Source organism: Dipodascopsis tothii (genome assembly GCF_038497935.1).
Source record: "Dipodascopsis tothii strain CBS 759.85 unplaced genomic scaffold V1510scaffold_11, whole genome shotgun sequence".
NCBI lineage: Eukaryota > Fungi > Ascomycota > Lipomycetes > Lipomycetales > Lipomycetaceae > Neoaidaea > Neoaidaea tothii.
Window position 1 is genome coordinate 82182 of NW_027117995.1, and position 27242 is coordinate 109423.

At 68.9% G+C, this 27242-nt stretch overlaps 12 protein-coding genes and 1 non-coding gene across 13 annotated transcripts; 7 read left to right on the forward strand and 6 right to left on the reverse strand.

The window, feature by feature from the left end:
* Positions 1 to 33: 33 nt before the first annotated feature.
* V1510DRAFT_415222 (Met-10+ like-protein-domain-containing protein) lies at positions 34 to 2534 on the reverse strand. Its single transcript, XM_066933555.1, has 4 exons — positions 1754 to 2534; positions 1310 to 1722; positions 803 to 1025; positions 34 to 413 (listed from the first exon to the last, which is right to left on the reverse strand). Exons 1-4 carry the CDS (start codon positions 2229 to 2231, stop codon positions 148 to 150), a joined length of 1380 nt encoding a protein of 459 aa, XP_066789491.1. The 5' UTR covers positions 2232 to 2534; the 3' UTR covers positions 34 to 147.
* A 528-nt stretch (positions 2535 to 3062) lies between these two features.
* V1510DRAFT_415230 (Sybindin-like protein) lies at positions 3063 to 3754 on the reverse strand. Its single transcript, XM_066933556.1, has 3 exons — positions 3569 to 3754; positions 3466 to 3536; positions 3063 to 3434 (listed from the first exon to the last, which is right to left on the reverse strand). The coding sequence occupies exons 1-3, from the start codon at positions 3620 to 3622 to the stop codon at positions 3155 to 3157; spliced, it is 405 nt and encodes a 134-aa protein (XP_066789492.1). The 5' UTR covers positions 3623 to 3754; the 3' UTR covers positions 3063 to 3154.
* Positions 3755 to 3762: 8 nt separating this feature from the next.
* V1510DRAFT_415231 (HRDC-like protein) lies at positions 3763 to 4281 on the forward strand (the record flags this gene model as incomplete). The annotated part of the gene is made up of 1 exon (XM_066933557.1): positions 3763 to 4281. The coding sequence occupies one exon, from the start codon at positions 3763 to 3765 to the stop codon at positions 4279 to 4281; it is 519 nt and encodes a 172-aa protein (XP_066789493.1).
* Positions 4282 to 4928: 647 nt separating this feature from the next.
* On the forward strand, positions 4929 to 9749 carry V1510DRAFT_433745 (uncharacterized protein). The gene is made up of 5 exons (XM_066935523.1): positions 4929 to 5027; positions 5058 to 5240; positions 5272 to 5511; positions 5543 to 5628; positions 5660 to 9749. The coding sequence occupies exons 1-5, from the start codon at positions 4958 to 4960 to the stop codon at positions 9677 to 9679; spliced, it is 4599 nt and encodes a 1532-aa protein (XP_066789494.1). The 5' UTR covers positions 4929 to 4957; the 3' UTR covers positions 9680 to 9749.
* Positions 9750 to 11813: 2064 nt separating this feature from the next.
* On the forward strand, positions 11814 to 14789 carry V1510DRAFT_402529 (fungal-specific transcription factor domain-containing protein; the record flags this gene model as incomplete). Its single annotated transcript, XM_066932109.1, has 1 exon — positions 11814 to 14789. One exon carries the CDS (start codon positions 11814 to 11816, stop codon positions 14787 to 14789), a length of 2976 nt encoding a protein of 991 aa, XP_066789495.1.
* A 332-nt stretch (positions 14790 to 15121) lies between these two features.
* On the forward strand, positions 15122 to 15940 carry V1510DRAFT_415241 (uncharacterized protein). Its single transcript, XM_066933558.1, has one exon. It carries the CDS (start codon positions 15126 to 15128, stop codon positions 15849 to 15851), a length of 726 nt encoding a protein of 241 aa, XP_066789496.1. The 5' UTR covers positions 15122 to 15125; the 3' UTR covers positions 15852 to 15940.
* Positions 15941 to 16128: 188 nt separating this feature from the next.
* Positions 16129 to 16765, reverse strand: V1510DRAFT_415245 (Prefoldin beta-like protein). Its single transcript, XM_066933559.1, has 4 exons — positions 16661 to 16765; positions 16540 to 16630; positions 16386 to 16509; positions 16129 to 16354 (listed from the first exon to the last, which is right to left on the reverse strand). Exons 1-4 carry the CDS (start codon positions 16695 to 16697, stop codon positions 16253 to 16255), a joined length of 354 nt encoding a protein of 117 aa, XP_066789497.1. The 5' UTR covers positions 16698 to 16765; the 3' UTR covers positions 16129 to 16252.
* On the forward strand, positions 16733 to 17271 carry V1510DRAFT_415246 (uncharacterized protein). Its single transcript, XM_066933560.1, has 2 exons — positions 16733 to 16843; positions 16911 to 17271. The coding sequence occupies exons 1-2, from the start codon at positions 16810 to 16812 to the stop codon at positions 17210 to 17212; spliced, it is 336 nt and encodes a 111-aa protein (XP_066789498.1). The 5' UTR covers positions 16733 to 16809; the 3' UTR covers positions 17213 to 17271.
* V1510DRAFT_363916 (uncharacterized protein) lies at positions 17261 to 18248 on the reverse strand (the record flags this gene model as incomplete). Its single annotated transcript, XM_066931161.1, has 2 exons — positions 17261 to 17835; positions 17867 to 18248. 2 exons carry the CDS (start codon positions 18246 to 18248, stop codon positions 17261 to 17263), a joined length of 957 nt encoding a protein of 318 aa, XP_066789499.1.
* A 771-nt stretch (positions 18249 to 19019) lies between these two features.
* V1510DRAFT_415251 (peroxisomal assembly protein) lies at positions 19020 to 20591 on the reverse strand. The gene is made up of 2 exons (XM_066933561.1): positions 19705 to 20591; positions 19020 to 19673 (listed from the first exon to the last, which is right to left on the reverse strand). The coding sequence occupies exons 1-2, from the start codon at positions 20505 to 20507 to the stop codon at positions 19196 to 19198; spliced, it is 1281 nt and encodes a 426-aa protein (XP_066789500.1). The 5' UTR covers positions 20508 to 20591; the 3' UTR covers positions 19020 to 19195.
* A 2198-nt stretch (positions 20592 to 22789) lies between these two features.
* On the forward strand, positions 22790 to 22861 carry V1510DRAFT_t99. The gene has a single exon. It is a non-coding gene; the product is annotated as a tRNA-Arg (tRNA).
* Positions 22862 to 22906: 45 nt separating this feature from the next.
* Positions 22907 to 24146, reverse strand: V1510DRAFT_106558 (uncharacterized protein). The gene has a single exon (XM_066930221.1). It carries the CDS (start codon positions 23977 to 23979, stop codon positions 23170 to 23172), a length of 810 nt encoding a protein of 269 aa, XP_066789501.1. The 5' UTR covers positions 23980 to 24146; the 3' UTR covers positions 22907 to 23169.
* Positions 24147 to 24283: 137 nt separating this feature from the next.
* V1510DRAFT_402535 (uncharacterized protein) lies at positions 24284 to 25381 on the forward strand (the record flags this gene model as incomplete). Its single annotated transcript, XM_066932110.1, has 1 exon — positions 24284 to 25381. The coding sequence occupies one exon, from the start codon at positions 24284 to 24286 to the stop codon at positions 25379 to 25381; it is 1098 nt and encodes a 365-aa protein (XP_066789502.1).
* Between the last annotated feature and the right edge of the window lie 1861 nt (positions 25382 to 27242).

Consider the following 27242-nt stretch of genomic DNA (forward strand, 5'->3'; position numbering starts at 1 on the left):
GTCGGCAGCGGCCGACGCGCCACGGAGGCCAAGCCAGGGGAACCGTTGGCCAGGCCGGCCGTTGGCCACTAGCGCTAGCCGGTGGGTCTACATCACGGGTCTCCAACACAGTTCGACACATGATTCAGCATTGGGGTTGGCCGGGAACTAAGCCGCGTGGGCGACCGCGGCCGGCAGGTCGAACGAGACGCACCACATGCCCTTCGTGGGCGCGACCTGGCGCACAAAGTGCAGGTCGAGCGCGGCCGCGTCGATTTCGTGGCCTAGCGCTGCCGCCACGCGGTCGCGCAGCGCCACGCGGACCTCCGGCTCGGTCGGCTTGGGCGCGGCCGGGTCCGACTTGTGGAAGCAGTAGACGTGCACCCGGGGCAGGGCCGCACCGGGGTCGTCGGCGAGCAGGCCGCGGAAGGCATCTAGAAGGCATTAGCAGTGTTACGGCAAGCGGCTAGCGCCGGGCGGCAGGCAGGCCTGAAGCGGGTGTGCGGCGCCGCAACGGGCGTGGCGTGCGCGGGCGGCGGCGCGCCTGGCCACATGTCGTATGCGGAGTTCCCGATGAGGTAAGAGGCAGCGCGCGGTTGGGGTTGTGTAGACGCGCTAACTCTAAACGGCGTAGAGCGGCGCCGGTTTATTTTGTAATTTTTCGGCGTCGCCGTGCCAACCTCAGCACCCTCCACCGGCACAATCGGGGACTCTGCGCGATTGCAAGCCAGCGCACAGCCGAGAGCGCGGGACCGCGCGGGAGCAGCTCGAGCAGGGGCACCAGGCGCCAGACACGGCGCAGCGCGCCGGGTGCGAGACTTACCGAGGAATTCGATAGCGGTGTCCGGTAGGTTCATGACGTAGCGGGACGGCGTGGACGGCACGGCCACGGTGACGGGCGCGGGCGGTGGCTGACTGGGCTTCAGGCGCTTAGGAGCACGGACCGGGACGGTGATCGGGTCGCGCGCGAGCGCGCGCAGGGCTGCCACAGAGGCGCGGATAAAGTCGCGGCCATCGAGGTTGAAGGCGTGGACATAGGGCGCGACCTGGAGTCAGCATGCTAGACGTGGCCAACTTTGTGACCGTGCTGCGGCTGTCGGTGTTCCAGATATTCATCACGCGCGAGCGCAGCGAGCGCAAAAAGCGCCAGAAACGCGAGCACGGGCGCCGCGGCGCGCGGCGCAGCAACAGCGACAGCAGCACGAGCACGGTCAGCAGCACGAGCGCGGCCAGCGCGGCTAGCCGGACGAGCGCGGCCAGCCGGACGAGCGCGGCCAGCCACGCGAGCGCGGCTGGCCGCGCGCCGCCGGCCGCGCGGGGGAGAGCTCACCTTGTTGAGCTTGATGTTGTCGCATAGAGCGGCGTAGCTCGGGCCGTTGAGGTCGTTGGCGAGCACGACGATGCCACGCCGGCCGGCGGGCACGGCGAACGGGCCGACGCCGGCGAACACGTCGCAGACGGCCTCGCCGGGCCGGAACGTCTGGATGAGCCGGTCGTGCTCGGTGTGCAGACGCGAGTTCCAGTACACGCGCGCAAAATCGAACCGGAACCGGCACCCGCTCTCGTGGTGCTCGACCATGGTGTCGTCGTCGCCGGCCAGCACCTCCATCGCAAACGTGCGGAACTTGGTGTCGATCGAGTCCGTCTTGTTGACGACCGTGCGGATCTTGGGGTTCTTGTCCAGCACAAGCTCGCCGATCAGCCGGCCGTACGGCCGATACTCGTCGCGCAGGTTCATGTGCGCTGCCATTAGCATAGAATACAACCCACGTACCGACGTGGCCTGTCATAGTAAACCCGGACGGCACCTCGTCCAGCAGCTCCTCCGGCAGCACCGCCGCCAGGATCTCGTCCGCGCGCCAGTGGCCGTACTTGAGCTCCAGCGTGTGCGGCTCGAGCGTGATCGACGGCTCCGCCGCCAGCAGCGCCCGCGTGCTCTCGGCCAGCGTGCTGGGGTCGTCTGCCCGAACGTGCGGCGCGAGCCGGACCACCTTGGCCGCCTCGCCGGCCACCGTCGTCGCCGCCACGTGCGGCACACCCTGCAGCTGTAGGATGTCTGCCTGGCACTGCTTGCTGAACGTCGGGATCAGCCGGGGGTCCGCGAACCGCGCAGCCGCCAGCGGAACGCTCCGCCGGAAGAACTCGCGGTCCAGCACCCGCATGCCCCGGTTCACCGGCGGCCGAAACAACGCCTCGTAGTCTGCCATGCTCAATTGCCGTGCGCGCAACACCTGCGCGATCTGCCTGCTCATGTACTGGTGCCAGGCACCTGTGTGGGGGACGTGTGGTGACGATGATCTCTGAAAAATTTGATTTGGGACCCTCGGCGGCTATATGCCTGCACCGCGATCTGGCGCGCAGCGCGCACTGCGGCGCCTGTCATACAACCGCCGACGGTTATATAGCCACTGGGCTCGGTGGGGCACAAGGACGGGGGTGGCTGTGCGGCGGACGTGCCGGGGCTGTGCGGCCACCGCCCGGCGTGTACAGCCCGGCGGCTGGCTGGCGCAAGTAGATGCTGCGGCGCTCGCGGCCCTTGAACACAAACGTGCCGTCGCCGTTGACGTGGCGGTCCTGAGCGGCTATATGCTAGCCAACGGCGAGCCTCTGGCGGCGACTGGATCGGCCGTGGCCTGCGGGCGAGCGTCCGGGCGTACGAAGACCTCCGCCGGCCGCCAGGCTGCCCACGGGACAGCAGCTCTCGGCGGGCGGAGTCGTCGGCGGGGCTCAGCATACAGCCGCACGGCGGCTATCTGCTAGGCGCTGAGCGAGCCTCCGGCGGCGACTCCATCGAGGGTGGCTGCCCTGCGGGCAGAGTCCGCTTGGAGTCTGGCCGTAGGACAGCCAGCGTCAGCGGAGTCGCCGCGGTCGGCATATAGCCGCAGTGCGGCTATATGCCAGACCGGACGAGTCTCCACGACGACTCCGTCATTGCTGGCTGCCCGGCGCGGGCCCCCCAAGCCCACCGGTAGCCGCTACGTGCGCCCGGGCTCTGCGCAGGGCAGCCAATCTCCACGGATCGTCGCCGCAGACTCGCCCCTCCAGCCCATGACCGGCGGCGGTCATACAGCGGCTACACAAGCTGTGTACAAGATGCATGCATTGCGGTCTATGGGGCCATCCGCGCTGCGGAGGCCGGCGGTGCCGAGGACCGGCGGCTCGGCGGCTCGGCGGGCTACAGGCCCTTGATGTAGGCGCCCAGATGGCGGTCAAAGAGCTCGCAGCGGACGGGCATCTCGGTCTGGTAGAAGGGGTTCTTGATGACGTAGTCCGCAAAGAGCTCGTAGATCCGGCGCAGGATGGCGTCGGTGTTTTGCTGGCGGGGCTCGGACAGCAGCAGGAACTTGGTGCCGGTGAGGGTCTGGAAGCACTGCAGCCGGAAGGTGTCGGTCTCTAGGACCTCGATGCCGGACGACGACGGAACCGGCGAGATGCGCGAGGCGATCGCATGGACACTGGGGTCAGCAGGGCCGGCGGCAGACGTACGCGTGGAAGGTGCCGGAGAGGACGAGGTAGTCGTTCGACGACAGCCGGTTCAGGCCCTCGTTGAAGTCGCGCTGCGGTCAGACGGGCCGGCGGGCGCACGCACCTGGTAGATGAGTCCGGCGGCCTTGTTGAGGATGTAGAGCGAGAACACGACCATGCTGGCGTGGCCGGGCGGCAGGCGCGGTGGTGGGTGGTGTAAAAACTCGCGACGGCGCAACGATCCCGCAAATTTTACCGACCCCAAGGTAAGCCCCCGGCGCGGCCGCGGCCGCGCCGCGCGGAGCGCGCTGACGGCAGATGGCCAGCAGACCGCGCCCCCGCCGTGCGATCAACGGCATGGTCGACGACGTCGACGCCGCGGTGCTCTCGCTCGGGCCCGAGTTCGAGGCCAAGCAGGTGTCGGCGGACGGCATCGAGACGCCACTGATCGCGCTCAACCTGAGCGAGGCCCGGCTGCTGATGATTGCGGCCATGCGCCAGCGGCAGCGCGAGATGAACGGCCAGGGCGGCTACGACGACATGGCTGCGGACGACATGGACGAGGACGAGCTGCTGTCGTCGAACCCGGTTATGCACAAGACCCAGGAGTACCTGTCGATCTTTGCGCGGTTCAAGGACGAGGAGACGGTGAGCGCGGTGGAGCACCTGCTCAAGTCGCCGGAGAACGCCGAGCTGCACCCGTTCGAGATCGCCCAGCTGGGCTCGCTGTCGTGCGAGGAGGCCGAGGAGGCCAAGACGCTGGTGCCGTCGCTGGCGGCGAAGAAGACGGACCAGGAGCTGCAGGCGCTGCTGGACAACCTGCGGCGGTACGGCTGAACGGGGACTGGGCTGGAGTTGCGGCGGAGGACGGCGGGCGCGACGGACGGCGGGCGCGGCATATAGCCGCGCCGTATAGCCGCATATAGCCGCACACAGCCGCCGGCGGTGCTGCTGGTGCCGACAGCGTGCGACGTGGACTGCGACGCCGTGGGCGGCGGCCGCGTGCGGCTGCGCTGCGGCGGCTATATGCTGGGCTCCGGCGGCTATATGCTGGGCTCCGGCGGCTATATGCTACGCTGCGGCGGCGATGGGCGGTGCTACGTGGCGCTGCGGCGGCGCGCGTGGCCGGCAAGCCACGGCCAGCGGGCCGGCCACACGCGTGTGTCTGCTTGTGCGACTCTGGCCAGCCGCGGTCATGCACGCGTGCGGCTATATGCATGCACGCCGCACTCCCTGCGGCTCGCCCGTGCTTGCGCCGCACGCCCTGCGGCTCACCGCCCGCCCGCTCCGCTCACCACCCGCCCGCTCCGCTCACCACCCGCCCGCTCCGCTCACCGCCCGCCCGTCCTCGCCGTCCACCCCCCAGACGCGTCGGTGCTATGTACGAATAAACGGTGGCTTGTCTTGTGTAGACCCTGCGTAGATTTAGTCTTGGCCCGGGCTTATTTACGTGTCGTTGTGTCACTGCGCGGTCCACCGCGCCCACGACGCAGGCCCACTCCCACAGCGACCGATGGCGCCAGCAGACGAGGCCGCGGGCAGCATCAAGGTGGTCGTGCGCGTGCGGCCGCTGAACCGGCGTGGTAAGTCTGGCGCGCGCTCGGCTGACCCAGAACGCGCGCTTGGCGCAAAATGCGTCGTCGACATGGACGGCAACCAGACCACCGTGCGGGAGCGTGCGGACGGCGGCGCTGGCGCCGGCCCGGCCGGGCCCGCCGGCTCGGTCGACCGCGACCGCGGCCGCTCGTTCACGTTTGACCGGTCGTACTGGAGCTGCGACGACAGCCGACCGTTTGGTACGCCGAGGCCAGGGCGCGCTGACCGCAGCCACGCAGGACACGGTCTTTGAGGACCTCGGCCGGCCGCTGCTGGCGAACGCGTTCGCCGGGTTCAACAACTGCATCTTTGCGTACGGCCAGACCGGGTCCGGCAAGTCGTACTCGATGATGGGCACCGCGGACGAGCCCGGCCTGATCCCGCGGATCTGCGAGGCCCTGTTTGCGCGCCTCGCCGCCGAGCCCGAGCGCCCGGCGGCCGTCGAGGTGGCCTACCTCGAGATCTACAACGGTACGGCGGCGCGTGGCGTTGCTGACGGCAGAACGCGTGCGCGACCTGCTCGCGCCCAAGCGCGGGTCCCTGCGGATCCGCGAACACCCCACGCTCGGGCCGTACGTGGAGGATCTGGTACGTGGCGCCGCGGGCGCGCTGACCGCAGTCGCGGCTGGCCGTGGGGTCGTACGCGGACGTGGCCGCCGTGCTGGAGGCCGGCAACCGCGTGCGCACGGTGGCGGCCACCGGCATGAACGAGAACTCGTCGCGGTCGCACGCCGTGTTCACGCTGACGCTGGCGCAGCGGGCCGTCGGTGCCGACGGCGACCGCGTCTCGCGCATCTCGCTTGTCGACCTGGCCGGCTCGGAGCGCGCGGCGGCGACGCAGGCGTCGGGCGCGCTGCTCAAGGAGGGCTCCGAGATCAACAAGTCGCTGTCGACGCTGGGCCGCGTGATCAACGTGCTGGCGGCCCGGCGCGGCGGCGTGGTGCCGTACCGCGACTCGGCGCTGACGTGGCTCCTGAAGGACTCGCTGGGCGGCAACAGCCAGACGGCGATGCTGGCGGCTATATCGCCCGCGGACGTCAACTTTGGCGAGACCCTGTCGACGCTGCGGTACGCAGACTCGGCCAAGCGGATCCGCACGCACGCCGTCGTCAACGAGGACCCGCGGGCGGTGCTTGTGCGCGAGCTGCAGGCCGAGCTGGCGGCGCTGCGGGCGCGTGTGGCCGGCTCGCCCGGTGCCGCGCCCACGGACAGCCCGGCGACGGCCGGGCTGGTGGCCCGCCTGAACGAGGCCGAGCGGCAGCTCGCCGAAAACGACGCCGCGTGGCAGGCCCGGCTGGCCGCGGCCCGCCACCGCGACCAGGTCTTGGACGACCTGGGGATCACGCTCGACCGCGGCTTCGTCGCCGTGCGCGCCTCGCGGACCGTGCCGTGCCTGGTCAACCTCTCGGACGACCCGCTGGTGGCCGACTGCCTGGTCTACAACGTGCCGCCGGGCGTGACGCGCGTCGGCAACGCGGCGGCGGCCGACGCAGACATTCGGCTGGCTGGCGCCGGCATCTTGGCCGCGCACTGCGAGCTGCGCAACGAGGCCGGCGCCGTCACGATCGTGCCGGCCCCGGGCGCGGCCGTCCTGGTCAACGGCCTGCGCGCGGCCGGCCCGCGCGCGCTGCACTCGGGATACCGGATCATGCTCGGCGACGGCCACGTCTTTCGGTTCAATCACCCGCAGGAGGCCCAGCGCCAGCGCGAGGCTGCGGACCGGCCGGACCGGCCACTGTCGCCGGCCTCGGACGAGACCGCCAGCCAGGACTCGGGCCGCCGGCCGCCGCTGTCGCTGTCGAGCGGCGACTGGCCGTCGCGGCACGATCTGGCGTCGTTTCTGGGCTCGGACTCGTCGCTGTCGCTCGACCACCTGCCGGACGACGACCTCGACCGGCTCTACAGCGAGATGCGGCGGGTGCGGTCGCTGCGGACGGGCCGGCCCGAGTCGCAGATGGACCTCTACGACGACGAATCGCCGCGGGGACGCGAACGCAAGATAGCCGGCCTGGACGACGCGCTGAGTCGAGCGCTGTGGCCGGATTGGGACCGCGGGGCGAGTCCGGGGAGCCCTGGTGCGGACGTGTTTCGGACGCGGGAGGGCAGTGGGGTCGGCGGTATGGGCGGCGGCAATATGGTCGGCGGCAATATGGTCGGCGGCAATATGACTGCCGGCTACACGCCTGGCGGCAATACGCCCGGCGGCTACATGCCCGGCGGCAACATGACTGCCGGCTACACGCCCGGCGGCAATACGCCCGGCGGCTACATGCCCGGCGGCAACATGGCCACCGGCGCGGCCCTCGGCATGCCCCGCACCAGCCTCAGTTCCAGCCCCGCCCCTCTAGCCACACCCATCGGCAACGCGTCGCCGGCGTCGACCGCGTCGCTCGTGTCACCCGGCGATGACCGACCCGACCGATCCGACCGACCCGGGTCGCCCTGGTCGCCCCGACTCGACTCGCCCTGGATCAGACCCGACTCGCCCCGGCCGCCTTCGCTGCTTGCCACGCCCAAACGCAACGCACTCGGCGAGCGCGAGCGCGCCGTCGCCCGGCTCGCCGCAGACCGCTGGACCCGTGCCGGCCGTGTGCGCATGTCCGAGGCCATCTACCGTCACACGGCCACGCTCCGGCAGGCGCAGGCGCTCGCCCACGACCTTGGGTGCCGGCTGCGGTTCCAATTCACGGTGGTGGACGACGACGACGCGACGCTGCCGTCTGCGTACGACCTCATCCTCAACGACGACGAGCCTGACGACGACACGGCGCTGCTGGCGGCCGCCAAGCCGTGCGTCGCTGTCCGAGTGGTCGACCTGAGCACGCCCTCGGTCCAGACGTGGTCGCTGGCCCGGCTGGAGGGCCAGCTGCAGCGCGTGCGCGCGCTGCGCGACGCTCGCGCCGCCGGCGCCGACACCGACGACCCGGCCGACGCGTTCCTGCCGCCGTTCCGGCCGATGTACTCGGCCGTGGGCGACGCGGCGGTGCCGCTGTCGTGTCTGTCGGCGGCCGGGCCGCACGTCTACGCGGCCGACGTGATCTCGCCCCACACGCTGTCGATCGTGGGCATCGCCCACGTCGAGCTCGAGGCGACGCCGGGCGACCGCGGCTCGGGCGTGCTCGTCCGGCTACGGTCCGTCGACGGCTTTTCCGAGCGCGAGTTCACCGAGGTCCACGCGCAGCTCGTCGTCGCCGGCGCCGCCCCCGGCCACCTGGCCGACGGCGTGCCGTCCACGCAGGCTGTCTGCGGCTTTGCGGACGGCCCGCTCGAGTTCGACGCCGTGCTGGCGCTCGGCGCGGCCGCGCTGCCGGCCGACCCGCGCGCGGCCGCGCTCAAGATCCGGTTCTACGCGCGCGTGCGCACGATGCACCTCGAAAAGCTGCAGAGCTGGGACTCGATGCGCGAGGACGGCCCGCGCGTGCTGTCGAGCACGGCCGCCGGCACGGCCGCCGCCGCCGATCGGCCGGCCGCGCGCGCGCACGACGTGTTCGTGCGCGTCCAGGTCCTCGAGCTGTCCGAGTCGGGCGCGTACGAGCCCGCCGGGCTGCTCAAACACGCCGGCGAGGACCGCCGCACGTTCCTGCTGCACCAGGGCGTGCAGCGCCGCGTGCAGGTCTCGCTCACGCACTCCTCCGGCGACTCCTTCGACTGGTCCGACGCCGGCCGGCTGGCGGTCACGGTGGCCGGCGCGCCGGTCGCGCGGGTCGAGCTGCGGCTCGTCGCGCGGCCGCGCACGATCGCCCACGCCGACGGCACCCGCACGGTCGTCGTGGCCGGCCAATGGGACTCGAGCGCGCACTCGTCGGCCGAGCTCGACCGGCCGACGGCCCCCAAGGCGTCCGTCACGCTCGCGGTCTCGTGGGCGGTCTCGGCGCCGTGCCTGATCGCGCCGGCAGACTTCTCGGCGGACGTGGTGGCCGTGATCCAGACGCGGCAGACCGGCGCGCCCGGCCGGCTCGCGCTGCTGCTGGCCTCGGCCCGGCTGCTGTACGAGCACTCGGCCCTCTTTGCCATGCTCGTGCTGCCCTACGACGCAGCAGCCCCGGCAGAGTACGCGCGCGGCCTTCTGGCCGACGACGACGTTGCTGTCTGGACCCCGCGGTCCGTGCGGCTCGTCCGCGACTACACGGACGCGGCCGCGCGGCGGCGGCGGGCCCTGGACGTGCTGCGCACGCGCGACATTCTGCGGGCGCACCCCCCGACGCCCTCGACTACGCCCGCGCCGGCCCTGCTGGCCCGCTGTCTGCGGCTGTGGGCCACGCACCCGCCGGCGCCGCCCACAAACGCGCTCAACAAGTTTGTTGGCCTCGTCCGCGCGATTCCTCGGGCGCCGGTGGCCCGCGCCGGCGCTGTTTTTGTGCCCGACATGGCCATGCGGGCCTGGGACCGGCGCTGGCTCGAGCTCCGCCGCCCGTTCCTGTACATACACTCGGCTGCCGACGCAGACGACCTGCTGGCGATCAACGTGGCCGCGTGCCGCGTCGACACCGAGCCCGAACTCTCCGAGGCCTTGCAGCGGGCCCACGTCTTTGCCGTGGTGACGGACCAGACTAACCACCTGTTTGGGGCCAAATCTGCGACGGACGTGGGCGACTGGGTGCTGGCCATTGCGTCGCATGTGCGCGACCCCGATCTCTGATTTTTGATCTATAGACTGTAATCTATGCCGAGCGCGGCTGTATGGTGGGTACGCGTGGCCTGTTCGGCGGGCACGCCCAGTCTCGTAGCCGCTGCCGAGTTGCGGCTACATGCGGCTACATGCGGTTACATGCGGTTACATGCGGCTATGCGGCTATGCGGCTATGTGGTCTGCCCGCTGTGCCGCTGCCGCCGCCGACGGTCGTCGCTGTGCCCTCGCGGGTCCGAGAGCCTCTGACGGCGGCTCTGTCGATTGCTGCCGTGTGGCCAGACCGTATAACCGCAGCATTCTCGGAAGGCAGCAGCCCGGCGCTGTCCCCGCCGGAGCTCACCAGCAATGGACCTACAATGACTCAGTCGAGTTAGGTCCGCGGGCGTGCGGGCTGGGCGGCTCCTGAGGTGCAGACCCGCCCGGCAGCGGCCGGGCAGTGGCCGGGTCGGGCGACGCGCGGTGTCGTCACGGCCGCTGCCGACGGCTGTAGTGTGCGGCGGGGTGCTGCCAAGCAACGACAATGGAGCACGGACGCCGTCGATAGCCGTGGTCATACCCGTGTGGGCGCCATGGTACCCGCAGTACACTTGAGTGGTACCCGCTGAATAATAGAGTCGGCGCAACAAGCTCCGATGGTACCCATGCACGGACTGTCGTGGACTAATCTACCCAAACAATCTCTCCTAAACGATCGTTGCTGATAAAGCCGCGGACACGCGTCCTGATAACAAACGGACAGGTGGCCGACTGAGTCGTCCATTTAGGCAGGGCGCAGCGCCGGCTGCGCGCGAGCAATTTCTGCCGCCACGCCGGGCTCCGACGCCGCACCCGCGCGGCGTGTCCGGCCGGCACGGCCGCGATCGTGCCGGCGCGGCCGCGACCCTGCCGGCGCGGCCGCGACCCTGCCGGCGGCAGCACGGGCGTGCGACGCGTGCCCGCGGCGCGACCGCCGCACGACGTGCGGCTGGTTTACCCGGCTGTCTGCCGTTGCATGCGCGAACCGTCTACCGGTAGGCTTAACTCCGCCCGGCTGTCCGCTAGCGCGCCGGCGCGATCACCGTCGCAGCGACTGGGCCCGGCGTTCCCAGACATGGGCCTGTAGCTCGCCCGATGCGGCTACGGCGTGTGCGCTCCGCCTCTGACTCATCAAATGCCCCCATCCCCCGTCCGGCTACGTGTTCGCTGGCCCAGGTTCTGCACGCTTCCACGGTGCGTAGCCGTGCGCGCGCGCGGCTGCGGTGCCGCACTGCGCGCGGCCTGTGCCGCAGCCGGCCGGCCGCGCGCGACTTGCGCCGCTGCACCCCTGGCTTTGCCACCGTTGCGCAGCCGCCGATCGCAGGCCACGCGGCCGCGGCCGCGTGCGGGTAGCGGCGTGCTAGCAGCCGCGCCGTTAGCGCGTCGGCCGCGAGGCGGCGTGGCGGTGCGGGCCCGTGCGGCTACCGCGCGGCCGCGCCGCACGTCTGCTGGGTACCCCTCCGCGACCGGGCTGCTGGGTCTGGCGGCCAGCCGCGCGGGTCGCGCCCGCCCACTTGGGACCGGCGTGCGGCGCCCGCCGATCGCCCGTAGTCGCGACGGCTCCGGCCGAAAACAATGCGACAATAGAGTTACCCGGCCCACCGCCGTCTCCACTACCTTCGTTCCCGCCGACGGCGTCCATCTCCCGACACACCTGCCGGCCCCAGATCCTGCCTGTGTGGACCAGACCGCGTGGCCCTGTGCGACGTGCCCCCTCGTCCGTTTACTCCCGTCCCGCCGCGCCGCCCGTTTCCCCGGAGAAAGGTGCGTGAATGCCGCCGCCGCGCTGCCGCCCGCTGGGCCGCCGCCGCCGGCCGGCCCCCCCCGCTGGCCAGCCGCCGGCCGTGCGCCCCCCGCACTGCGCGGCGTGGTCCAGACGGGCCCGCCTGGCACACTGCTGACCGCCAGGACTCCGCGAGCGCCAGCGTTGGCCCGACGAACGCAAATCAGTCCGGCCCAGCCGCGGCGAAACGACCTTCCCCACCCAAGATACGTTCGGTACGTCTCCCCGCCGCTGCGCCGCGTGCCGGCCGCCGAAGGCGCCTGCGGCCGCGGGCGCCGTGCCATTGCCCGGCCGCGCAGCCGCACGCCCCGACCCTATTGACCGCCAGCGCCCGCTTTTACCCCCATGCCAGACCGCAACATGTCCAACCGGCGGTCGCCGTCAGCCGGCGCCAGCACGTCGCCCGTGCTCAGCATGAACGCACCCAACGCCTCGAGCGAGCAGAAGACGATCCGCAAGCGCAAGCGCGTCCCGCTGAGCTGTAACTTCTGCCGGCAGCGCAAGCTCAAGTGCAACCGCGGGCATCCGTGCGAAAACTGCATCAAGCGCGGCGAGGAGGGCGGCTGCGTCTACCTCGTCGGCAACAACTCGACCGCAGCCATCAACCAGACGCTGAGCCAGCTCGGCCACGGCGCGTTTGCGTCCGGCAAGCGGCCGTCCGGGGCCGAGCTGCGCAACCGGCTCGACAAGCTCGAGAACCTGGTGCTGGGGCTCATGAACGGCCCCAGCGACACGTCCGACAGCCCGCAGTCCGAGCGCGAGTCGCAGTCCAACACGGAGGACTCGACGCCGACGAGCCGCACGTCCGAGCCGCGGCGCAAGATCGACATCAGCGGCGCCGCGCTGCGCGCCGACGCCGACGCCGGCTCCGGCCGGTCCGAGAGCTACGGCGACGCCTGTGCGGCCGCGGCCGAGGAGGAGCAGGTCGTGCTCGAGCTCGCGCCCGACGTCGACGCCGTGCGCGAGTCGCTCGGCATGATGAAGCTCGACCCCAAGGGCAAGGCGCTCTACCATGGCGAGACGCACTGGGTCGCGCTCCTGAACGAGATCAGCGAGTTCAAGAACCTGTTTGAGCGCGGCCGCGAGCACTACATCGCCAACTACGGCCACCACGAGCTGCCCGAGCCGGCGGCGTGCGGCGGCGGGCCCCAGGGCTCGTGCGAGGACGAGGTCCGGGCCCAGAGCGGGTTCCCGTACTGGGTCGACCAGCGGCTCGACCGCAACGCGATCCTCGACCGGCTGCCGCCGCGCGACGTGTGCGACACGCTCGTGTACCGCCACTTTGACGTCTTCGACCCGATCTTCCACATCATCCACAAGCCGTCGTTCCAGCACGAGTACGAGTCGTTCTGGAACAACCCGCCCGGGACGGACATCGTGTGGATCGGCATGCTGCTCGGGATCCTCACGACCGCGCTGCAGTCGCTGCCGTTCGACCAGGTCCCGTCGTACTACGCCGGCCACGAGATGGACGTGTGGACCGAGTGGCAGCAGGCGATCGAGGCGTGCCTGGTCGAGGGCCACTTCATGATGAAGGGCAGCATCACGATCATCCGGACGCTGATCCTGCTGCTGCTGTCGGACACGCGGTGCTCGATCGAGCGGTTCGCGCCCACCCGGACGTGGATCTCGGTCGGGCTGCTGATCCGGATCGCGCAGTCCATGGGCCTGCACCGCGACCCCAAGTGGTTCAGCATCCCGCAGAGCGAGGCCGAGATCCGGCGCAACCTGTGGCACCAGATCGTCGTGCTGGACGGGCTGCTGTCGATCAGCGAGGGCCTGCCGCTGACGCTGCGCGTGGGCGAGCACGACGTGCGCACGCCGGCCAACCTCAACGACAGCGACCTGGACATGGAGTCGGGCGCGGTGACCGCGGCGCGGCAGTGGGAGTCCGAGACCGACAGCACGTTCCTGATCTGCATCTCCAAGATCTCGCACGCGGTGTGCCAGATCGTGTCGGGCACGTTCCTGCTGCGGCCGCGGCCGAGCTACGACACGATCCTGACGCACGACGCCGAGCTGCGCTCGATCTTCGCGGCGTTCCCGGAGTACCTCAAGATCTCGCCCGAGAACTCGCACCCGTCGGACCCGCCGTACATCGTCATGCAGCGCATGCTGCTCGACATGCACTACCGCAAGGCGCTCATCATCCTGCACCGGCCGTACGCGGCGCGCGTGCGCGTGCACAGCAAGTTCCGGCGCAGCAAGGAGGAGTGCCTGGACGCGTCGCTGCAGATGCTGCGGCGGCAGAGCTGGTTCTACAACGCGACCGAGGCCCACGAGGTCTGCCAGATGTTCATCTGGTACCTCGACGGCATGTTCACCGGCCACTTCTTCCACGCGAGCGTGATGCTGGCCGTCGAGCTGAGCTCGAACTTCGACGAGGTCTCGCCGTTCCAGCGCGAGGTCATGCGCGCGGCGATCGAGAACTCGTCCGACGTGCGCATGCGCCGCGGCGGCTTCGACTACATGCGCGCCAAGAAGCAGAGCCTGATCAGCGGCCTGCTGGACCGGTACATGGAGCTCGAGAAGATGACGCCGGAGGAGCGCAAGCGGCAGGCGAGCGCCGAGCGCAACCCGCCGCACGAGCGGCCGCACGTGGACGGCCCGACGATCACGGTGGACATCCACCAGTCGACGCCGGACTCGCAGGTCGTCGTGCGCGAGACGCTCGAGCGCGGCCAGTACAACGAGACGCAGTCCAACTCGCTGACGCTGATCCAGACCAACGAGCACGACTTCAACGAGACGCTGTACCAGTTCCGCGTGGGCCTGCGGCGGCAGATGGCCGACCAGCAGCAGCGGCTGCAGCGGCTGCAGACCGAGGCGCCCGCGCAGCCGTCCGGCGCGGCGGCGACGGCCGCGCCGGCCTCGGCCGGCCCCGCGCCGGCCGCCGCGCCGGGCATGGGCGGCCCGCTGTCGACGCCGACGCCGACGTCGACGTCGTCGTCCGACTCGTGGGTGCACAAGCTCTACAGCAACGTCACGCCCCAGCTGTCGTCCGACGCCGCCGGCACGCCCCAGACCGGCCCCGCCGCCGGCGAGTACGACCGCAGCCAGGCCATGCTCCTCGGCGACATGCCCTCGCCCGTCCAGGACGTCTACAAGCTCTCCGGCGGCACCGGGCTCACGCCGCTGCTGCCCATCGACAGCGTCCAGTCGCCGCCCAACCTGCAGGACTGGAGCACGCTCATGCAGACCATGGAGGTCAACCCGCTCAACCCGACGATCTGGGCCGGCATGGACATGGCCCAGGCCCCGGGCTGGGAGACCGACGCCGACTTTGACTTCATGTACACCGACAAGGAGGCCGCCGAGTAGCGCCCGAGGCTGCGCGTGAGCGCGTGCGCTCCTCGCGACTGCGAGTGAACTATCCGCGCGGCCGGCGCCCGGCGAAAACTGTACCATATCTTGAACTTCATATTGGGTCCTGTTCGCTTTTTGGGATTGTACTATGCTTGTATCGGAGCCCCCGGGCCAACTCTTCTCATGTATGTAATGTGAACCACTCCTAACCCGAACAGGACGCGGCGCGAACGCGCCGCACGGCGTGCGGCGGGAGCACGTGACTAGACAGTGACTAGCACGTGACGATCGGCGCTCCACGTGATGCCCCGTAGAACCAAGCGGAACAAACATCACCACTCTCACCACACCATGAAGCGCTCGCTGGACGCCGTCGAGGAGACCAGCGAGGCCGGCCCGGCGCCCGCGCCGGACGCGCCCGAGGACCGCAGCTCGAGCCGGTCGCTGTCGCCCAAGTCGACGCCGCGCCGCGCGGACGACACCCGGCCGGACGACGCGCCGGCCAAGGCCCGCAGCAACAGCACGTCGGCCGGGTCCGCCAGTTACTACGATTCGATCCCCGAGTTCGGCAGCACGCCCAAGATGAGCGGGTCCGCCGCGCGGCAGCTGTCGCTGTCGCGGCGGCTCGCGCAGGCCAACCTGCCGCCGATCACGCCCGTGACGACGCGGTCCAAGGACCGCCAGCAGTCCGAGCAGGCGTCCACGGAGCCCAACCCGGGCGTGCCCACGGTCGCCATCGACCTCAAGACCAACGCGGACTACATCGCGCTGTCGTCGACGCTCGAGATCCTCAAGTCGCAGCAGAAGACGGCGACGGAAGACGTGGCCACGCTCCAGAAGCTCAAGCTGGAGGCGCTCAACGACCCGGAGGGCTTCATTGCCCGGCTGAAGCGCGACCGCAAGGTCGACGGCGCCCCCAGCATGCAGACCATCGTCAAGGCGCCCATCGTGCGCTGGAACAAGTACGGCATCTCGAACCCCGGGCTGGAAAAAGAGGTCGAGGTCGGCGTGGTTGAGCGCGACGCGCGCTTTGGCGCCGTGCGCGTCTTCAACGCGAACGAACCAGAGACAAACTGACGCGGACACTCCGCTTGTATACTTAGTCTTTTCAGCAGGCGTTCAGGAAATCTAACATTGGATATGTAAAATATATTGCTCTATACATGTGCTGCTGCGGCGGTGTGCCGCGGGCGCTGCCGGGCGGGGCCTGGGCGGCGCGGCTATATGGCCGCGCGCCGGTGCGGCTGCGTGCGGCTATATGCGGCTATATGGCCGCGCGCCGGTGCGGGCGTGCGGCTGCATGCCGGCCTGCGGGGCCGGCGGCAGGCCATATAGCCGCATATAGCCGCATATAGCCGCCGTCTCCCCACGCAGGCGCCGCCGCCCCGCGCCCGTGGCCGCAGTGCCCCCCCTACCGCGCCTGCCCAGGCACCCGCCCCGCCAGCGTCGCCGCCGCACGCTCACCCGCACGCCGCCAGCTACTGCTGCACGATCTGCACCTTGTTCTCCTTCTGCCACTTCTTCATGGCGTCCTCAGTCTTCTTGTAGTCGGCCATGAACTGGTCGAGCACCGTCTGGACCTGCTGTCAGCGCGACCGCGCTCGCACGTACTCCCTTGGCGTTGGTCTCGAGCGCCGGCACAACGTCCTTCACCGTGCGCTCCACCAGCACGCCGCCAATCATGCGGAAGCACTTGCGCTCCGGGTCCAGCGGCTTGAGCGTCTCCAGCACGAGTCTGCGTCAGATCCGGCGCGGCCCAGCGTACCTGTGCTCGTCGCAGTCGCCCTCGAGCTCGCCGATCTTCTGGGCGAGCTGCTGCAGCGTGCTCTTGAATGTGTTGTACTGCGCTTGCAGTTCTGCGTCAGCTTGCCCCCGCGCCCGCGTACCTGACTGCTGCTTGCTCTCGGCCGGCTGCTTGTCCATTTTGTTCGGCGTGAGGATTTTCGCGGCGCAACCAGCGTAGACGTGCGGCGCACACGTGACCCGCCCTAACCTGTCTTCACGAAATCGCCGACGTGAAGTTTTTCGACACACAATGGCCGAACGCAAGGAACTGCCGAAGCTGCGAGGTAAGTGCGGGCGCCGGCCCGAACACGCTGGCTCGGCCGCGGCCGCCGCGGGCTCCGCTGACCGCAGACTGCTACGACCTCATGCTCGAGCTCGAGGAGTGCCACCAGCTGCCCTTCTCCGAGCGGCTCTACGGCTGCAACCACATCAAGGAGGCCGTCAACCAGTGCATGCGGCACAACCGGCTGGCGCGGCGCGCCATGAACCTCGAGGAGGCCAAGGCCCGCAAGGCGCGCACGGAGGAGCGGCGCAAGAAGACGCTCGAGGAGATCTACGGGCCCGACCTGATTCTCCTCAAGAAGAAGGAGGCGGCCGAGCGGCGGGCAGCCGAGGCCGCTGCGGGCACGGCAGCCGCGCCCGCCGAGCGCTAGCCGGCGCATCCAGCTTGTATATACGGGCGCTGGGCCCAGAATGCATTCCTACTTGCGACGTTTGAACAGCCTGCCGCCGGTCTTGCCGCCGGTGGCGCCTGCGTCCGGCCGCGGGTCGTACTTCTCCTTCCAGATCCAGGACTGGCCGACCTCGACCTTGCCGGCCTTCTCGGCCATCCGGTAGAACTGGGCCGCACGGAACTTGTCCTTCTTGCAGCCAAAGCCCTCGAGCAGGCACCAGGCGACCTCGGTCATGGCGTCGGGGTCGCCGAGGTGCGCGGCCGTCTCGTAGTAGTGCTTGGCCGCGACCGGGTCGCGGTCGACGCCCCAGCCGAAGCGGAAGCAGTTGCCGAGCTCGAAGATGGCCAGCACGAGCTCGCCCTTGGCGCCGGCCGCGCGGCGCTGCCGCGGGTCCTTCATGGCCTGCCGCGCGAGCCGGGTCTGCTCCTCGATCAGGGCCGAGTTGGACGCAGCCAGCCGCAGATACGTGATGGCGCGGTCCGGCGACGGCTCGACGCCCCAGCCGTGGCGCAGCGCCAGCCCGTACAGCACCTGCGCGAGCGGGTTGTTGTCGCCGGCGGGGTCGGCCAGTCGGCCAAAGAGCTCGGTCGCGCGCGTGTAGTCTGCCGTCAGCGCGCCCGCGCGCCGCCTTACCGCCCTGCTCGTGCAGCTCGATGGCCCGGTGGATGTCCTCGTCGGCGGCGGCGGACGGCTCCGCCACAGGCGCCTCAGCCACCGACACCTCCGTCGCCGCCGTCTCGTCCGGCTCGGACCCCGCGCTCGACGCCGTCCGCACGCTGCCCGCGCTCACCGACCGCCGCGCGAACGACCGCCGCGCGCCGGCCACCGACTCGCCGGCCACCTGGGCCTCCTGCGAGGCAAACAGCAGCGCCCGCGCCTCCCATTTCTCCTCGTGGTCCGCCTCCGCCGAGCGCTCGCCGCTGCCGTCGATCGTCAGCTGCCCGACGTCCGGCAGGTCCTCCGGCACGTGCACCGACGTCTCGGGCTTGGGCTTCCACGACTGCGGCCGGTGCATGTGCTCCTTGACGGCCATGCTCAGCCGGTGCCGCCGCCGCCGCGGCTCGGCCTCGTCCGCCGCGGCCAGCGCCGGCACCGGCGCCACCACGTCCGACCAGCGGTCCGCGTCCGCCGGCCGGCCGGCCAGTGTCGACGCGGTCTCGGCGCGGGCCACGGACACCTGCCCGTCGTCCGATTCGATCCGCAGCGCCGGCACCACCGTCTCTGCCTGGTTCTTGTCCTTCTTCCGGTGGATCTTGAGCTGCATCTTCTGTCAACGCCGTCGGCTGCGTCCGCCAACCTTTCTGACGATGGCCACGAGCGTCCACACAGGACACGGCCCTGCTATATCCACACCGCCAGGAAGCGGGCGCAGCGTAACGAGTAAACGTAAGGCGCCATGCCGGGCTTGGCAGCAGGCACACGAACAAACCGTGTGTTAAACTCTAAGGGGAAATGTGCCTTCCATTATAGTCTAAAGTCTACTGGCGCGTCATCGGATGCTAGCGCCATCTCCGTGTCCCAGCCGCGAGTGCCAAGGTCAGGAGTGCAGGCGGGGCGTGGCTGTGCGGTGGCTACGCGGCCGCATCAGCCGCAGCAGTCAGACGCGCGGTCGCACAGATCAAGCGACGGGACGCGGGCGGTGCAGCGGGGCGTGCGGCGGTGCAGCGGGGAGCGCCGACAGGCCTCCGTGGAGGCCGGCTCGCGCTGGGCGCGGCTTTGTCGGTGGCTGGCTACCGGCAGACCATATAGCCGCATGTAGCCGCCAGAGGCTCGGCATGTAGCTGCATATAGCCGCACGTAGCCGCCAGAGGCTCGTCATGTAGCTGCATATAGCCGCACGTAGCCGCCAGAGGCTCGTCATGTAGCCGCATATAGCCGCACGTAGCCGCCAGACGCTCGTCATTCAGCCGCATATAGCCGCATATAGCCGCATATAGCCGCACATACCCGCATCTAGCCGCCTCAGTCGACCGCCTTGCCTTTGCCCTTGTTCTTGCGGCGGTGCCCGTTTGTCGCCGGCGGCCGCGGCGGCACAGGCGCAGGCTCCGGCGCAGGCTCCGGCGCAGGCTCCGGCGCAGGCTCCGGCGCAGGCTCCGGTAGAGGCTCTGGCTGCCGGCCGCCCTCAAAGTTCTCGCGGACCCGCTGGTAATGCGCCAGCTCGTCCGCCGAGACTGACGACACCAGCTCCGCGCGCGCCTTGGCAAAGTCGGCCGCCGTGAGCACGACGTCCGTGTCTGCGGCGGTCGCCACGTTCTCGAACCACCACCGGGTCGTCACCGGCGGATCGTAGGCGGCCACGCGCTCGTCGACGCTGGCGGCCAGCCGCGACATGGCGTTCAGCGTGGCGTCTGCACACAGCGCGTAAAAGTCCGCGCCCGTGTACGTGAACGGACACGACGCGGCCACGTCCGGCAGCGAGAGGTCGGGCGCCAGTTTGGATCTGCGTCAGCACGGTCTTTGTCTCCGCGTACTTCTTCGTCAGCGCCTCCAGAATGGTCTGCTGCTTGGCGTGCGTGTCCGACACGCCCAGGTACAGCATCTTGTCGAAGCGGCCCGGCCGCAGCAGCGCGCCGTCCAGCAGGTCTGGCCGGTTGGTGGCTCCGATCACAAACACGCCCGAGCCCTCGGCCGAGCTCATGCCATCGAGCTCGGCCAGCAGCTGCGACACAATGCGGTCCATGACGCCGCCCGAGTCGCCCTGGTTGCCGCGTTTGGGCGCGACCGAGTCGAGCTCGTCGAAGAAGACAACGCACGGGCGGGCGTCGCGCGCCCGCTGGAACACCTTGCGCACGTTTGCCTCGGACTCGCCAATGTACATGTTGAGCAGCTCCGGGCCCTTGACCGAGAAGAAGTTGAGTGAGAACGTGGTCGCGATGGCCTTGGCCAGCAGCGTTTTGCCGGTCCCGGGCGGGCCGTAGAACAGGATGCCGCTCCGCTTCTTGACGTTGCCCGCAAACAGCTCGGGGAACTTAAGCGGCAGCTCGATCGTGTCGAGAATCTCACGCTTGATGTCGCCCATGCCGCCGACGTCTTCCCACTGCACGTTGGGGATGCGTGGCAGACCTATGGCCTCGGCGTAGTTTGTCCGCGCGCCGGCCAGGGCGGCCGTGAAGTCCGCCGTCTCGACCCGCACGTAGCCGCCGCCGGCAGCGATCGCGTCGGCCAGCTCGCCGCCGGCAGCCTCGGCCAGGCCGCGCACACGCTCGACCGCGCACGCGCTCGCCGCCTTCATGACCGACACCAGGTCGGCCGGGACCAGGCCCGCCGACTGCATCGCCAGCGACGGCAATGCGACCCGCGCGCCCAGCGCAAAGCCAGCAAACAGCGCCGGACCGGTCTGGGCCGCGGCCGCGACCGACCGCGCGCCCCCGGGCCGCATCAGCTCGCTGCCGGCGCCCGTCAGCGTGCGCAGAATGCCCGCGCGCTCGTCTTCGGTCGGCACGGCCACGTCCAGCTCGAACGCAAACTTGCCCCGGACCGTGTCGGCCATGGCGTCCACGTCTGCCGTCGTGGCGGCGAGTACCAGGCCCGGTGCCCGCCGCAGAAAGTCGTCCAGAACGGCCACAAGCTTGGCCGACCCGGCCCCGGTGTCGTTCTCGGTCTTGCGAGCGATCGCGTCCACATGGCGCAGCAGCGCCACGCACGGCGCGCACTCGGCCGCCCGCGCCAGGCGAGCGGCCAGCACGCCCAGCGTCTTGGTGTCGGTCTCGCCCAGGATTTCGTAGCACTCGATCTCGAACACGTGCGCGCCGGTCTCGGCCCCGACCGAGTACACGGTCGCCGCCTTGCCGGTGCCGCGCTTGGCCGAGTGCAGCAGCACCGTCGTCGGCAGCCCGTGGGCGCCGGCCGTCAGCGATGCGTTGACAAGCTGGAGCAGCCGTGTGCGGTGGCTTCCGGCCGACGCATATAGCCGCACGCCGTAGTATTCCGGCCACCGCGAAGACGCCGCCGGCAGCCGGCCCTGCACGGCGCCGCTCTGTGTCACGCGCGTCTGCGACGGGTCCACGACCAGGCTCTCGCCGGCGTCGCCGCTGCCGGTGATGTCCGTGACTTGGAACCAGATCACGGCCGTCGGCTTGGCCGCCTCTAGCAGCCGGCTGTTGTCCTCTTGGACCCCGGCGCCGGCGTACAGCGTGCGCGCCAGGATCTCGTCGATCGGCACGGCAACCAGGTCGCCTGTGCGCAGCACGCGCCGCGCCCGCTCCAGGTGCGTCCGCAGAGCCGCCAGCGAGGCCTGTTGCAGGCTGCGATCTGTCGACAGCGGCGACGCCAGCCGGGCAATCGTCACCTCGCGCGCGGTCGCAACCGCCGGCGCGCCTGCGTCGCTCGCCAGAGCCCTCACGGCCACGGTCTCTGGGCTGCCGAGGTTGTGGAAGGTCACCGGCGGCAGGTAGAGCGTTGTGCGGCTAAGCCGGTGCGGTCGCGGCAGCGAATACAGCCGCAGCGGCCGCGACGCGACGCCCTCCACAGAGACCCAGTCTCCGGAAAAGCAGCCCAAGCGGCCAAACACGTCGACGTCGACGTACGCGCGTGTGTAGCCATCGTCGTTACCCGCCGGCGGCGGCGCCAGCGCAGCCACCGGCACCGGCCGGTCCAACGGACACGCCGACAGTTTGACGGCCGAACGCGACGCCAGCAGCGACAGACCGGGCATGTTGTGTGCGTCCGGCGCCAGAAAGTTCAGGATCCGGTCGTCGTCTTCGGACTCGGTCTCTGAGCCAGCTGCGGCGGCCGGAGGGGGCGAATCGGCGCGAACAAACGTCAGGCGGGTTTTGGCCGTCACCAAGCCCTGCGCAAAGGGCTCGCACAATTGCACACAGCCCGTGTCGGCGACCAGATCCCGCTCGTGTAGCACCTCGGGCAGTCGGGCGATCAGATCGGCCCGGGACAGCGGTCGCAGCTGGTCGTATTCTTCGGCTGAACAGGCCAGCACGACGTGCGTCAACGGGAGAGCCTTCGCCGCCACGACGGCCGCCGCGCCGGGCCCGGCCGCGTCCAAGCTGATTCCAGGCAGGTCGATGGTGCCCTCAGGCACTTTGTCGTCCACACTCGCAGGCAGCACGACCCACGACGCGGGCTCCAAGCCGGCACTGACGCGAACAGCAACGTGAGCCGGATTGCCTGCCGGCGTCGCCGACGACGCGCCCGATCCGGCCGTGCGCGCGGTTCCATTTATCCGGGGCTCCTTGCTAGTCTCTGACACGGTCGCTTTCTCTGTCGGTGTCTCTGCAGCGGAACAGGGGCGGTCATGACCGGTGCGCGCATTGCCGAGAAGGTCCGGACGGCACGCGCGCGATCCGGCCGCCGCAGCGACCACGCGCGCGCACACGTCCGGCGACAGCACGGCGCTGCCGGCAGCGGACTGCGAGGCCCTGGCCGCAGCCACCAGCGCTCGTCGGTCGGTCGTCATGTCGGATGGCGCACGAAAGAGACGGGTCCGGGGATGACAACCGCCGCCATCACGTGATATGAGGGGTACAAAGAGCGTCTGCACGTGAGAGTAGCCGAGCCGACCAGGCCATATAATGAACGTATGAAGGTACTCTTCCAGAGCTGTTCCTCATGGCCCAATGGCAAGGCGTCCGCCTACGAAGCGGGAGATTCTAGGTTCGATCCCTAGTGGGGAAGATTTCTAGGCTTAGTATCCTAGTGTAAGCTTCTTTTTTGCTGCTTCCCTCTTTGGTGCTCGTTGTGCCTGATCGGAACATTTAGCTTTGTTAGATAACCTAGATACCATTTTTCGGACACAATTGCCGTAGCATTGCCATAGCGGCGGCAATCAACCACGATCGGTCGGCCGCCTCCTACTGCCAGCGACCGTGAGCTGGCTCGTTCGTGTGTGCTCGCTCGGCCTGCTCGTCTTGCAAGTCGGCAGCAGCGCTCGCTGGAGGAGCAACAGTAGAGACACTACATGGCGTGCGTAGGAAGCACTGCGTCTACCCAAAGCGGTTGAGCAGCTGCAGCCGCTGAAGCGCGCGGCTGAACCCGTCTGCTTTCTGTGCGCCTGAAGTGTCGATCGATCGGGCTGGTGGTCGGGCAGGCGGGCGCGGCATCAATGTGGCAAACGACCGCCCCGCCAGCACGGACACATGCGCAGGCCAGAGGCCGTCGGCTGCTACGGCGCGAGCGCCAGCGTCGCTGGACCCCTGAACCGGGGCCGCCAGAGTCGGGAACACAGCGTGCCGCAGGGGACCAGGCGCGTGTGGACGTGAGCCGCGGCGGTCACAAACGCGGCCGTAGCGGGTACCACCGGTGCGGTTGCTAGACCCACCCTCCGTGGCGGTGCGTCCCCTGGTAGCAGTGCTACTGGCAAGCCACATTGGTATATGGTACGGACATCCGGGCGTACGACGCGCCAAGGTGCTGCACCGCTCACGACGGCCAGCTAGCTGTACCGCGAGCCAGGCGCTAGGATCGCACCGACGTGCTGCCGCGTGCCGCCAGCTCTGCCGCGTCTGCCGCGCAACGCCACTGCTGCAGCATTTGGTGCAGCACTGTGCATGCCTATCGGTATGCTCGCCAGACAGCCCGCTAGCCGCGGATGACACGTGTGGTGACAGGCCGCGGCAATCGCCGCCCGTCCGCCGTCCGGACGACGGCAAAAAGCAGGCAGCCGGCGCAGCCACGGCCCAGCGCGCGGCGCGGGCGGCGGCGGTACCTTCGCGTGCGCGCTGGGCTAGGGCGGACAAGGCGACGGCGAGGCCGCCCACATGCACACTAGGACGCCACCACTCCCAAATAGGCATGTCGCACACACCAGCCACAATACCTTGTTTATACACTCGGCGTTTTTACCTGCAGCGCCACAGCTTTAGTCCAAATAAGCGCTAGCGTTTGCCAAATTTAACTAGCGAATGGCAGTACCAATGCAGCCAGGCCTAATCTGTGCTGCTTCTTCACGTCCACCCGTCCTATGTATACGCTCCTTCTTTTCTATCTAAATCGCAGCCCTCGTCGCCGTCCTTTTTCTAGCCGTTCTCTTCCCTTTTTTTTTTTTTCTTCATTCGTTACCTATCCGCGTCTTCCGCATCTATCAGACCGTCAGAAACAATGGAGAGAGAAAAGTCCGAGTCTACCTACAACCTCAACTCGTCCGAGGACTTCCCGGCGGCGCCGCGCGCGGCCCCCAAGGCGACGGTCGCGACTGGCATTGCCAACTCGCCGTTGGTGTCCATCCTGTCGTACTGTGGCGCGTCGATTCTCATGACGGTGACCAACAAGTACGTCCTGTCGGGCTACTCGTTCAACCTGAACTTCTTCCTGCTCATGGTGCAGTCGCTGGTCTGCGTCAGCGCTATCCAGATTTGCAAGACCTTCAACGTCATCACCTACCGTGACTTCAACGCCGCCGAGGCCAAGAAGTGGTTCCCTATCTCGGTGCTGCTGGTCATTATGATCTACACCTCGTCGAAGGCTCTGCAGTTCCTGTCCATTCCGGTGTACACCATCTTCAAGAACCTTACCATCATCCTCATCGCCTACGGTGAGGTCCTGTGGTTCGGTGGCTCGGTCTCGGGTCTGGCTCTGTTCTCCTTTGGTCTGATGGTCCTCTCGTCGGTTGTTGCCGCGTGGGGCGACATCAAGCTGGCCATTGACAACTACGGCAGCGACAGCCAGTCGTCGCTGTCGGCCCTGAACGCCGGTTACATCTGGATGTTCATGAACTGCCTGTCCAGCGCTACCTACGTGCTCGGCATGCGCAAGCGCATCAAGCTTACCAACTTCAAGGACTTCGACACCATGTTCTACAACAACCTGCTGTCGATCCCCGTCCTTCTGGTTTGCTCGCTCCTCATCGAGGACTGGAGCCCGACCAACGTCCAGAACAACTTCCCCGCCGAGCAGCGCACTGCGCTCATCATCGCCATGATCTTCTCGGGTCTGTCGTCCGTCTTCATCTCGTACACGTCGGCTTGGTGTGTCCGTGTCACGTCGTCGACCACCTACTCGATGGTCGGTGCGCTCAACAAGCTGCCCATTGCGCTCTCGGGCCTGGTCTTCTTCGATGCCGCTGTCAACTTCCTCTCGATCTCGTCCATCATCATCGGTTTCCTTGCTGGTCTGGTGTATGCTGTCGCTAAGATCCAGCAGAGCCGCAAGCCCACCTCGCTGCCCGTGGCCTCGGCCAACGCCGACCGCAAGGACTAAATCGCGGAGCTTGTCTCGCTTCCGACGCCGGTCCTCAAACATGCCATCTCGTGGCCACGCTTGACGTACGTGTCGACCGCTTTGCACGCGCGTCGATTGGGAATTGCGTGGCTCTTTGGCGCCGAGTTAATTGTAAGAATCATAGATAATGGTATGGCGTCCTCTTCAAGTCTTGGCGTAGCGCGCCGTTCAGCCCTAACGGCCCTGGACGGCGCGGGCCTGCTCCCGGCCGAAGCTCCTGTGGCGATATTAGCTGTCGATCGCGCGGCACCAAGCGCCGGTCCGCTCCAAGCTCTGTTGGAGTGGACTCGGCTAGGCTGGCTACGTGGCTGGCCGCGGTCGAGTCTGGCCATGGCTTCCACCGTACACCGCAGACGCCAGGAGGCTTTGTGCGGCAGCCGAGATCGACGCCAGCTGTGGCAGCTTGGCCCGGCAGGGAAGACCGATGGGCTGCATTGTCGCCCTGGAGGGGCAGGCGTGTCACCGCTACGATCTTTCGTTCGACTCCTGGCTCGATCGACAGGCGTTCGCGCGAGCCGCACGGCGCGGCGCCAGCCAGGTTGGGCGAAATCCCGCACGGATAGGGCTCGACCGCCGAACACGGCCAGCGCAGCCGCCAATGCTGGACAGCTATCTGACCCGACGCAGCCTGGGCTACGACAGCTTGGGCCACGCTGTTGCGGCCGCGGAGCCCCGGCCAGAAATCGCGCACTGGCGCGCCCCGCACGGCCGGCCGTACGAGCTCGAGGGCGACAGCAGTCGCGCGGCGAAATCGCTCAGCACAAAATCACGCAACTGCGCCACGGCGCGAGCCACCGCGCGCCACAGATAGCCACTGGCAAGCCACGGCCGTCGGCCGCGTGGCTGAGACTGAGTCGTCGCATGCCAAGCACACGGCCAGTGCTTGGTCCTATTGTTCCTGTGTGGCTGATGCAAGTGGCTGCGCGCGGCCCCCACGCGCAGCTACCGTCTGGCTTGACCCATGCACACTGCCGCAGCGCCTGCGGCGCGCCACGGCTATTTGTAGCAACCACGCACGGTCAGGTCCGGGGTCGGGTCCGGGCAGAGCCTGTCGGCCGGGCCCGGGACCGGACGAGCCCGTCCTGCGTCCCGGACCGTGGCTGCTCGCAGCCGGCCGAAATCCCGCACGCCGCGTCTGGCAGCCGGCCGCCGCCACGCCCGCCGTCGCGCGCGTCAGCGTCTATCGACAGGCTATCGGCCGCCGCCTTGCTGGCCAAGGGGCCGCCTATCGCCCGGCCGCACAACCTGCTGGCCTCCTGCGTCCCTGGCGGCTGCACTGCGCCAATACGTTGGTGCATGTCCCAACGGGGCGGATAATCACGCAGGCGTGTGGCGCCGCTGCGCGCACCTGTGGCGCGGTCGCGCGGCGCAGGCCGCCAGAAGCCGCCCCTCCCGCGCCACCCGCGCCGCCCGACAGCTGGGCGCTGCAGGTCGCGGGCAGCCGCCGCCTGCCGCAGATGTGGCATGTGGCCGCCAGCCACGCTGCCACACGCCGCCAAGCGGGCACCGCGCCCACCGCCGCCAGCTGGGCACCGCTGTGGCGTACGCGCACCAGCCACCGCACGTGAAAGCCACCCGTGCCGCACCGCCACCCGTTAAAATTTTTTCGGTCATGCTGCACGCCCACTACGCCTTTCTTTCTTCGGTGGAGTACCAAGCGGCAAAAATAGCAAGCAATCAATTTTTTCTTGTAACCATCGCACCTCGTGTCGATATTTCTTGCACCCGAACCTCCTTCGCCCGAACTTCTTTCTTCTTTTTCAAGCCGCCAGCATCCTGCTCTCATCCGTTGTGCCCATCCAAAGCACATCTTCCCCGCTACTCTGTTGCTTTCTTTGAT